The following is a 12154-nucleotide window of genomic DNA, read 5'->3' as shown; positions in this document are numbered from 1 at the left end:
AACCAAACTTGCCTGAGCAAGATTTAGGCAGTATCTTTAGCAATGTTTGTTCAGTATCTTCACTTGTAAACTACTACCTAGAGACCAGTGGTGCCGTTTAAGATGAGGGAGGACGATTATTGGCCATATTTCTATTACGGCATATTGGATGACTGTCATTCATATTCCATTCATCCAGCTCAATGTAACATCGATAGGTTTAGGCTACTACATGATACTCTAATTTTCCCTGTACCCATCATGAGGTTGCTACAACCTAGCCTATGAATGAAAGTTTACAGCATAGGTGCACAGGTCGAGAGAATTTTGAGTACTCAAGGTGACAGACATTGACACATTCAAAATCGCCTTGCACAATCTTGCCTGCATCTAGCTGATCTAGGGTGTAATCATTAGTCCAACAGTTGCAAATGTGAGTTTCTATTGGACAAATTCAGGAATGTTTATACCCGTTTCGTTCTCTTCCGTTTATTTAATTTTTTTCCTCGATAGAACCGGTGGAATGAATACATCCCTGATCACACACAAACACAGTTCACGTTCATAGCAGCCACATAAAAACAGCATGATCTCTTTGCTCGTTGTATATATATATAATTCCTTCTCGCTACGTTTTCTCCTCCTCTCACGTTTTCCCTTCCCTTGTGGACTTCAGTGCTCAACACATCAGCTGTCTGTGACCAGGCGAAAAAACATTTCCAAGCCAAACCTTCATATCATGAACGCTAATCGCTACATCATTTTCACGTCATAGTCAACAAAGCTACTAGAACTAACGCGCTAGTAAACCCGCTACAATCATAAATTAATAAAACCAAAAGCTTACCTTGACTTGGAAGAGTTCCTGTGTTGGATAGCCATAGCCAGCTAGCTAACATAGCATCCCTCTCTGTTTGGGCTGGGTGTTTGAATAGCCTAAACTAGCTAGCTGCATTTGCCTAATGCAATAGCCTAAAATAGCTAGCTCACTCTCTCGCTTCTCCTTAATTTTGGAAGAAATTAATTTGTTCAAAACTGTTCAACTATTATCTTTCTCTCTCTGAGTCAACTACTCACCACATTTTATGCACTGCAGTGCTAGCTATTTGTAGCTTATGCTTTCAGTACTAGATTTATTCTCTTATCTTTTGATTGGGTGGACAACACGTCAGTTCATGCTGCAAGAGCTCTGATAGGTTGGAGGACGTCCTCCAGAAGTTGTCATAATTCCTGTGTAAGTCTATGGAAGGGGGCGAGCCTCCTAGGTTTTGTATTGAAGTCAATGTACCCAGAGGAGGACAGAAGCTAGCTGTCCTCCGGCTACACCATAGTGCTACCCTACAGACTGCTGCTGAGGCTACTGTAGACCTTTATTGCACAACAGTGTGTTTTAATCAATTATTTGGTGACATGTGAATATATTTTGTATAGTTTTATCTGGAAATTATAACTTTTTTAATGTTTCACTATTTTTATTTTTATGAAATTCACTGAGGAGGATGGTCCTCCCCTTCCTCCTCTGAGGAGCCTCCACTGCTATAGACCGGTAAATTAAATCTCTTATTTTTGCTATTCACTCACCCATGCTGTTTCCCACTGTCCAACTCTCATCATAGTCAAAGTGGATGTCGCCCGCCCGGTGAGTTCTGGGGAAAAAGGCATGGGCCAGTATGCCTCCAGGACCATCGAAGGGCAGGTTGTCACCATGCCAGTACCTACACAACAAACACAATGGCACAAGGCAGGGTGGTCAGCCATTTTGTTTTAGACTAAGTTCACCACTTCATAAGTAATAATGTCACTTTAGGACAGGGATCATGAACTAGATTTCAGCCACGGGCCAATTGTCTTCTTGAGCGGATGGTCGGGGGCCCGGAACATAATTACAAATAATTTGTAGACTGCAATTTGACCGCAAGAATCCCAAACAGATTATTTCAAACCTTGCTTACATTTGTATAAGATCATGTCTCTCTATTATGCGTGGGAATACCTGGGAACAGATTTCCAAAATTAAAATCACTTGGAGCTGATTTCCTGGTGTTTTTACAGTCTTTTATGTTGAACAATGAAAATTCTATACTGAACAAAAATATAAACGCAACGTGTAAAGTGTTGGCACCATGTTTCATGAGCTAAAATAAAAGATCACAGAAATTTTCCACACGCACAAAAAACTTATTTTGTGCACAAATTTGTTTAAATCCCTGTTAGTGAGCATTTCTCCTTTGCCAAGATAATCTATCCACCTGACAGGTGTGGCATATCAAGAAGCTGATCAAACAGCATGATCATTACACAGGTACACCTTGTGCTGCACTAAAATGTGCAGTTCTGTCACACAACACAATGTCACAGATGTCTCAAGTGTTGAGGGAGCATGCAATTAGCATGCTGACTGCACCAGAGTCGTTGCCAGATAATTTTTAATGTTAATGTTAATTTCTCTACCATAAGCCGCCTCCAATGTCGTTTTAGAGATTTTGGCAGTACGTCCAACCGGCCTCACAACCACAGACCACTTGTAACCACGCCAGCCCAGGACCTCCACATCCGGCTTCTTCACCTGCGGGATCGTCTGAGACCAGCCACCCGGACAGCTGATGAAACTAAGGAGTATTTCTGTCTGTAATAAAGCCCTTTTGTGGGGAAAAACGCATTCTGATTGGCTGGGCCAGGCTCCCCAGTGGGTGGGCCTATACCCTCCCAGGCCCACCCATGGCTGCACCCCTGCCCAGTCATGTAAAATTCATAGATTAGGGCCTAATGAATTTATTTCAATTGACTGATTTCCTTATTTGAACTGTAAGTCAGTAAAATCGTTGAAATTGTTGCATTTTGCGTTTATATTTTGTGGTCCTCTGTAGCTCAATTGGTACATGGCGCTTGTAACGCCAGGGTAGTGGGTTCGATCCCCGGGACCACCCATATGTAAAAATGTATGCACACATGACTGTAAGTCGCTTTGGATAAAAGCGTCTGCTAAATGGCATATTATTATTATATTATTATATTTGTGTTCAGTATAAAAATATTTAATTTGGCTCAGAAAATTTGGGGGGCCAAATAAAACTACCCGCCGGCCGCCAGTTGAGGATGTATCCATGTATCCATTTCAACATTAATTAAGATGCATTCAAAGGGGAAATTGACATTTGATCCTTTCCTTTCTGCTCAGATATTCAAGTAGGCTCCATGGACCTTCTGTACAGTAAATAATCAAAGTAATGTTGTCATTGCAGACAGTAAAACATCTGGGTCTATAACTAATCTTGGGACTCCATAACCCTCTTGATGTCAAGATCCAACCTAGTACAGTAACTGAACATCATGTCATTACTGAGGCATCTTTTTGATGTAAGGTAAAAGGTCCTAAACTATGCCATTGCTCAGCCCAATTGCACTGCGGGGGCATTGAGTTACGGCTCATACCACAGCGATTAAATCCAGTTAACGTTGCCGGCATGCATAGTGATCGAACTAACAACTGGGTTGCATCCATAGATATAGAACAGGGCTCTCCAACCCTGTTCCTGGAGAACTACCCTCCGGGGGGAATCCGCACTTGAGCATGGCTTATTATAGACATGGGTGAGTGACGGGCAGGGTTGGGGTCAATTCAACTCAGTTTAACTGAGTTGGTGAGTTCAGGGTTTGAATTAGAAAATATAATTCAGGAATAACATTTCTTTGAAAATAAAATGGCCATTCACCAATTAATACATACCTGCTTCACATTTTTGGAGTAAAATGGAAATTGCCCTCAAGGTTGGTGATTGGACCGCGATACCTGAACACTAGTGCTGGGCCAGTGAGAAATGCTGTACTAGCTGTAACACCACGCCCCTATTTCCCTAACAGATAACAAGCCCAGAACACAGCTGTATGAATATCCAACAGCAAAGCTGGTTATCTATACAACCATCAACGCTAATCCCTCAACTTCTCTTTTTAAAAAAGGTCCTTGTGTTTTTGTCTGATAAGATGAGAACTTCACCTCTTTAAGTCAACAAGATGAACCTGATAAGAAGCACTAGACAGACAAAATAGGATGTGCTGGGTGTTAGCATTAGTAATATTTGTAGTAAAGTTTGAGTGCTTCACAGATAAGCGCAGTCATATTGAGTGAGTCAGGAAAGTGATACAAGACATACCAATGATCAGTGGCGGCTCCTGAAAAAATTCTCAGGGGGGGCAATTTTTCTGATGATTTAGGTGACCTACACACATTTAAAAAAAGATATGTCCAGCAACAACATGAAGACAGGGGCAGCATATAAGTCAATACCAGAAGCATTTATTGACTGATCTCAAAAGTGTTGGCTTACCAGGGTTGGTGGAGCCCTCAGTTTCATCTTTGCCTCGCAAAGCTAACTCAAACACTCCGCAAAACTTCACACACTGGATTAGCCGGCTGAGGATGTGGCGGTTCTTGCTAATGTCGTAGTAAATATATTTGTTATAGTGAATATGGAATATGATATGTTGAGTAAAATGTTGTGCTAAGATCTATTTAGGTCAGGAGCTGGTTATAAGTTCTGTTCCTATCCAATAACAATGGACAAAAGGGTCCTATCTTGTCAGCCTTGTCAGTTTCAGTTCTCCAGTAAACTTGTGATTATCAACACTAACCTCATCGTTGTGGCGGCGGACAGCTAGCCTGTATCCCTCATCCAGTTGAGTGGGAATGTTCACTCTCCCCAAAGCAGACAATCTCAAACAGCTATCCATGTGGGTCTTTGACAGCTCATGTTTCTTAATCTTTCCTGAAAGATGGTGCATGTCCGTTACACACCAGTCGCTGTCCAAGCGGTGCTGTCTGCCGTGCCGCCTTCAGGGTGAAAGAGTAAGCAGGGGGTAGCAGAAGACTGCATTAGCTACATCGCAGCCTGCTAGCCAGGTTTTTCGTTCGTACCAATTTTTGGAAAATCCTCGGGTGTAGGACTTCCCCCCTTTAGTAGAAACCTGTTGAATTATTAAATTTGGTCTGGGAGGTCCTAATTGTTTCGTTGCCAATTTATCTTCATTTGTTCGCCGACAAAAAGGAACTTCTTTCAAAGACACAATCGAGTTGCACTGAAGCCTAGCCATTTTCACAGTAGTAGTGAATTGATTGATGAGGCTACCCGCTCTTTTCTTAGTTACGTTCATGGTTATGTTACGTATGACGAAAGCGCGTAAGTGCAAGCCCTCAGAAACCCATAGAGATTGTATTGAAAGCTCTGATATTTGAAAAAAATTGATTTTACATGGGAGTCTATGACAGACTTCTGGGTGATTTTCAACCTGACTGAAATCGCCCCAAAAGGGGGGGGGGCCATTTGAAGCACGACTTTAGCCTGATTGGACATTTAGTGGCTGATCAGACGTCTAGATTACAACACTGATAACTACTGTTGCCGTGATATAATTGATTAGAAAAAAAATCCCTTCCTTTTCCCGTTTGGCAGTGCGTCGCCCATATCGCCCTATTGAACACACCGCCCCTGCCAATGATACATACATAGTATTGATGATGTGTACCAACACACCGAGTCATATGACCAGTAATGCTGTTATATTGAAAGCATATTTAAAAACGGTAATAGAAATCAATAGGACATTTTTCAGTGCATGAATGGAATTTCAATTGATTTTCTGAAATAAGTGAGCTGAAATAGAGTTGATCCCAAGCTTGCCTCAGGTTCTCAGAGTGTTCTGCACCACAGTAAATGCAGATGAGCTTTGTGATTTACATAAATTCACTGAAAACCCACACTAACACACGGTTATATTTACAGTATTGCACTTTTTATGTAGCCTAATTTTGGCCAGCTAATAGTCTAACCATCGACCAAGCCACATTATGGACTAAACTAAACATTAAAATCTTGTTGCTGCAGGATTATGTTGCTACGACAACACTGGTCAAATTAAGATCCTACACCTGTAGTTTGATGATTACCTGGTAAAGTCGATGATGATGTCAGCTCTCCCACTGCTGACCTCCGTGAACTTCAAGGGCGTGACTTCACTCCACACGTACAGAGCCTCCTGCAAGATTTGACGGACTTTCTCCTTACTCAACTGCCAAGGGAAGCGCATGATCCTGTGAAACACACACACACAAACTTGTGTCAGAGACCACCCGCGCGATCGCCATCTTTATGTTCTACCCATAATCCTCTTGCAGGGGGCAGAGTGAGTGTCACCCTTCTCTGGTTGCTTCATGGGCCACGGGGTGATCTTGGCCTGGGATAATCTTGTTGTTGTGAGAGAGAAGCCTCACTCGAGGCTGTAATCCCTGCCAAAGGTGCAACAAAGTACTGAGTAAAGGGTCTGAATACAGTTTTTTTATAAATGTGCAAACATTTCTAAAAACCTGTTGTTGCTTTGTCATTAAGGGGTATTGATGAGGGAACATTTTTAAAAATAAATTACTTTCCGAATGCACTGTACCAGGCAGTGTCAGAGGAAGGCCCGGAAAATTGTCAAAGACCCCAGCCACCCAAGCCATAGACCCGTTCACTCTGCTACCGCATGGCAAGAGGTACCGAAGTGCCATGTCTAAGACCAAAAGGCTCCAGAACAGCTTCTACCCCCAAGCCATAAAACTGCTGAACAGTTAACCTCTTAAGGATCTGACCCTTTTTTTCAATTTTCGCCTAAAATGACATACCCAAATCTAACTGGACTTGAATCAAGGATATGCATATTCTTGATACCATTTGAAAGTAAACACATTGAAGTTTGTGGAAATGTCAAATTAATGTAGGAGAATATAACACATTAGATCTGGTAAAAGATAATACAAACAAAAATACATGTGTTTTCTATTGTTTTTAAAAAATCCATCCTCTTTGAAATGCAAGAGAAAGGTCACAATATAATATTGCAGTTTAGGCACAATTTTGGCCACTAGATGACAGCAGTGTGTGTGTGCAACATTTCAGATTGATCCAGTGAAGCATTGCAATACTGGACTATTTTGTATCAAGTCTGCCCAAATGTGCTGAATTGGTCAATTGATACATTTTCAAGTACATAACTATAGAGAACATACAAAAATGATATGGTAATACAAAATATAAGTTTACACACTCCCAGGAATGTCATACATGATGGATCATTAGCTTATACACTAACTTTCACACATCTAGATGGCCGGGCGGGGTGGGTGTGGAGCCAGAGACAGCAAGGGTTCAAACTGTAGAACCCAGTTCCTACATTTGAATATAAAAATTGATTTCATCAAACAAAACTATGCTACATTTTATCTCTGGGACCCTCAGGATGACAAATCAGAGCAAGATTACTGAATGTAAGTACATTATTTACCTTCAGAGGTGAATGAATCAAACCAGTTGCCGTGATAAGTTTTGTTGTTGCGCACTCTCCTCAAACAATAGAATGGTATTTTTTCACTGTAATAGCTACTGTAAATTGGACAGTGTAGTTACAGTGGGGAAAAAAAGTATTTAGTCAGCCACCAATTGTGCAAGTTCTCCCACTTAAAAAGATAAGAGAGGCCTGTAATTTTCCTCATAGGTACACGTCAACTATGACAGACAAAATGAGAAAAACAAATCCAGAAAATCACATTGTAGGATTTTTAATGAATTTATTTGCAAATTATGGTGGAAAATAAGTATTTGGTCAATAACAAAAGTTTCTCAATACTTTGTTATATACCCTTTGTTGGCAATGACACAGGTCAAACGTTTTCTGTAAGTCTTCACAAGGTTTTCACACACTGTTGCTGGTATTTTGGCCCATTCCTCCATGCAGATCTCCTCTAGAGCAGTGATGTTTTGGGGGCTGTCGCTGGGCAACACAGACTTTCAACTCCCTCCAAAGATTTTCTATGGGGTTGAGATCTGGAGACTGGCTAGGCCACTCCAGGACCTTGAAATGCTTCTTACGAAGCCACTCCTTCGTTGCCCGGGCGGTGTGTTTGGGATCATTGTCATGCTGAAAGACCCAGCCACGTTTCATCTTCAATGCCCTTGCTGATGGAAGGAGGTTTTCACTCAAAATCTCACGATACATGGCCCCATTCATTCTTTCCTTTACACGGATCAGTCGTCCTGGTCCCTTTGCAGAAAAACAGCCCCAAAGCATGATGTTTCCACCCCCATGCTTCACAGTAGGTATGGTGTTCTTTGGATGCAACTCAGCATTCTTTGTCCTCCAAACACGACGAGTAGAGTTTTTACCAAAAAGTTGGTAAAACTATTTTGGTTTCATCTGACCATATGACATTCTCCCAATCCTCTTCTGGATCATCCAAATGCACTCTAGCAAACTTCAGACGGGCCTGGACATGTACTGGCTTAAGCAGGGGGACACGTCTGGCACTGCAGGATTTGAGTCCCTGGCGGCGTAGTGTGTTACTGATGGTAGGCTTTGTTACTTTGGTCCCAGCTCTCTGCAGGTCATTCACTAGGTCCCCCCGTGTGGTTCTGGGATTTTTGCTCACCGTTCTTGTGATCATTTTGACCCCACGGGGTGAGATCTTGCGTGGAGCCCCAGATCGAGGGAGATTATCAGTGGTCTTGTATGTCTTCCATTTCCTAATAATTGCTCCCACAGTTGATTTCTTCAAACCAAGCTGCTTACCTATTGCAGATTCAGTCTTCCCAGCCTGGTGCAGGTCTACAATTTTGTTTCTGGTGTCCTTTGACAGCTCTTTGGTCTTGGCCATAGTGGAGTTTGGAGTGTGACTGTTTGAGGTTGTGGACAGGTGTCTTTTATACTGATAACAAGTTCAAACAGGTGCCATTAATACAGGTAACGAGTGGAGGACAGAGGAGCCTCTTAAATAAGAAGTTACAGGTCTGTGAGAGCCAGAAATCTTGCTTGTTTGTAGGTGACCAAATACTTATTTTCCACCATAAATAGCAAATAAATTCATAAAAAATCCTACAATGTGATTTTCTGGAGAAAAAAAATCTCAATTTGTCTGTCATAGTTGACGTGTACCTATGATGAAAATTACAGGCCTCTCTCATCTTTTTAAGTGGGAGAACTTGCACAATTGGTGGCTGACTAAATACTTTTTTTCCCCACTGTAGATGAACAAGAATTTAATATAAGACATGTCTATGTCCTGTAAAATTTGCTGTTACTTACAACAGTCATGCTAATCACATTAGCGCACGTTAGCTCAACCGTCCCGCATATGGCCACCGATCCCGTAGAGGTTAATCAAATGGCTACCTGGACTATTTGCATTGACCTATTTTTGCACTGACTCTCATGCATGGACTCTATGCACACTCACTGGACTCTACCCACACACTCACACATACTTAAACTGACACTCCAACACACATACACTCACACACATACACATGCATATTGACGCTACACACACACACACACACACACACACACATACACATTTACACTTCACATACAGTGCCTTGCAAAAGCATTCATCCCCCTTGGCGTTTTTCCTATTTTGTTGCATTACAACATGTAATTTAAATGGATTTTTATTTGGATTTCATGTAATGGACATAGACAAAATAGTCCATATTGGTAAAGTGAAATTTAAAAAATAACTTGTTTCAAAACATTCTAAAAAATATATATAATGGAAAAGTGGTGCGTGCATATGTATTCACCCCCTTTGCTATGAAGCTCCTAAATAAGATCTGGCGCAACCAATTACCTTCAGAAGTCACATAATTAGTTAAATAAAGTCCACATGTGTACAATCTAAGTGTCACATGATCTCAGTATATATACACCTGTTCTGAAAGGCCCCAGAGTCTGCAACACCACTAAGCAAGGGGCACCAAGTGGCACCATGAAGACCAAGCAGCTCTCCAAACAGGTCAGGGACAAAGTTGTGGAGAAGTACAGATCAGGGTTGGGTTATAAAAAAAAATCCAAAACTTATAATTCACTGTATCACAATTCCAGTGGGTCAGAAGTTTACATACACTAAGTTGACTGTGCCTTTAAACAGCTTGGAAAATTCCAGAAAATGATGTCATGGCTTTAGAAGCTTCTGATAGGCTAACTGACATCATTTGAGTCAATTGGAGGTGTATCTGTGGATGTATTTCAAGGCCTACCTTCAAACTCTGTGCCTCTTTGCTTGACATCATGGGAAAATCAAAAGAAATCAGCCAAGACATTGTAGACCTCCACAAGTCTGGTTCATCCTTGGGAGCAATTTCCAAATGCACGAAGGTTCATCTGTACAAACAATAGTATGCAAGTATAAACACATCGGACCATGCAGCCATCATACCGCTATGGAAGGAGACGCGTTCTGTCTCCTAAAGATGAACGTACTTAGGTGCGAAAAGTGCAGAACAACAGCAAAGGACCTTGTGAAGATGCTGGAGGAAACAGGTACAAAAGTATCTACATCCACAGTAAAACAAGTCCTATATCGACATAACCTGAAAGGCCGCTCAGCAAGGAAGAAGACACTGCTCCAAAACCCAGACTACGGTTTGCAACTGCACATGGGGACAAAGATCATACTTTTTGGAGAAATGTCCTCTGATCTGATTAAACAAAAATATAACTGTTTGGCCATAATGACCATCGTTATGTTTGGAGGAAAAAGGGGGATGCTTGCAAGCCGAAGAACACCATCCCGACCGTGAAGCACGGGGGTGGCAGCATCATGCTGTGGGGGTGCTTTGCTGCAGGAGGGACTGGTGCACTTCACAAAATAGATGGCATCATGAGGATGGAAAATTATGTGGATATATTGAAGCAACATCTCAAGACATCAGTCAGGAAGTTAAAGCTTGGTCGCAAATGGGTCTTCCAAATGGACAATGAACTCATGCATACTTCCAAAGTTGTGGCAAAATGACTTAAGGACAACAAAGTCAAGGTATTCTGGTGGCCATCACAAAGCCTTTAGAACATTTGTGGGCAGAACTGAAAAAGCGTGTGCGAGCAAGGAGGCCTACAAACCTGACTCAGTTACACCAGCTCTGTCAGGAGGAATGGGCCAAAATTCACCCAACTTATTGTGGGAAGCTTGTGGAAGGCTACCCGAAATGTTTGACCCAAGTTAAACAATTTAAAGGCAATGCTACCAAATACTAATTGAGTGTATGTAAACTTCTGACCCACTGGGAATGTGATGAAAGAAATAAAAGCTGACATAAATCATTCTCTCTACTATTATTCTGACATTTCACATTCTTAAAATAAAGTGGTGATCCTAACTGACCTAAGACAGGGAACTTTTACTAGGATTAAATGACAGGGATTGTGAAAAACTGAGTTTAAATGTATTTGGTTAAGGTGTATGTAAACTATGTAGACTTCAACTGTACACATTTCCTCAACTACAGTGAGGGAAAAAAGTATTTGATCCCCTGCTGATTTTGTACATTTGCCCACTGACAAAGACATGATCAGTCTATAATTTTAATGGTAGGTTTATTTGAACAGTGAGAGACAGCATAACAACAAAAAAAATCCAGAAAAACGCATCTCAAAAATGTTATAAATTGATTTGCATTTTAATGAAGGAAATAAGTATTTGACCCCTCTGCAAAACATGACTTAGTACTTGGTTGCAAAACCCTTGTTGGCAATCACAGAGTTCAGACGTTTCTTGTAGTTGGCCACCAGGTTTGCACACATCTCAGGAGGGATTTTGTCCCACTCCTCTTTGCAGATCTTCTCCAAGTCATTAAGGTTTCGAGCCTGACGTTTGGCAACTCGAACCTTCAGCTCCCTCCACAGATTTTCTATGGGATTAAGGTCTGGAGACTGGCTAGGCCACTCCAGGACCTTAATGTGCTTCTTCTTGAGCCACTCCTTTGTTGCCTTGGCCGTGTCTTTTGGGTCATTGTCATGCTGGAATACCCATCCACGACCCATTTTCAATGCCCTGGCTGAGGGAAGGAGGTTCTCACCCAAGATTTGACGGTACATGGCCCCATCCATCGTCCCTTTGATGCGGTGAAGTTGTCCTGTCCCCTTAGCAGAAAAACACCCCCAAAGCACAATGTTTCCACCTCCATGTTTGATGGTGGGGATGGTGTTCTTGGGGTCATAGGCAGCATTCCTCCTCCTCCAAACACGGCGAGATGAGTTGATGCCAAAGAGCTCGATTTTGGTCTCATCTGACAACAACACTTTCACCCAGTTCTCCTTTGAATCATTCAGATGTTCATTGGCAAACTTCAGACGGGCATGTATATGTGCT

At 41.8% G+C, this 12154-nt stretch overlaps 1 protein-coding gene across 1 annotated transcript in view; it reads right to left on the bottom strand.

Moving 5' to 3' along the window:
* Positions 1 to 12154, bottom strand: part of mmp11b (matrix metallopeptidase 11b) — a gene marked incomplete at both ends in the record, with an annotated part of 41210 nt that overhangs the window by 5720 nt on the left and 23336 nt on the right. The window contains 2 exons of the mRNA XM_084160065.1: positions 1561 to 1694; positions 5924 to 6067. Of these exons, the coding sequence (XP_084016191.1) occupies positions 1561 to 1694; positions 5924 to 6067 (278 nt within the window). The remainder of the gene's footprint in view (positions 1 to 1560; positions 1695 to 5923; positions 6068 to 12154) is intronic.

The sequence above is a fragment of the Coregonus lavaretus genome (genome assembly GCF_964263955.1).
Source record: "Coregonus lavaretus genome assembly, chromosome: 4".
Classification (NCBI taxonomy): domain Eukaryota; kingdom Metazoa; phylum Chordata; class Actinopteri; order Salmoniformes; family Salmonidae; genus Coregonus; species Coregonus lavaretus.
This window is presented reverse-complemented; position numbering and strand designations above follow the sequence as displayed.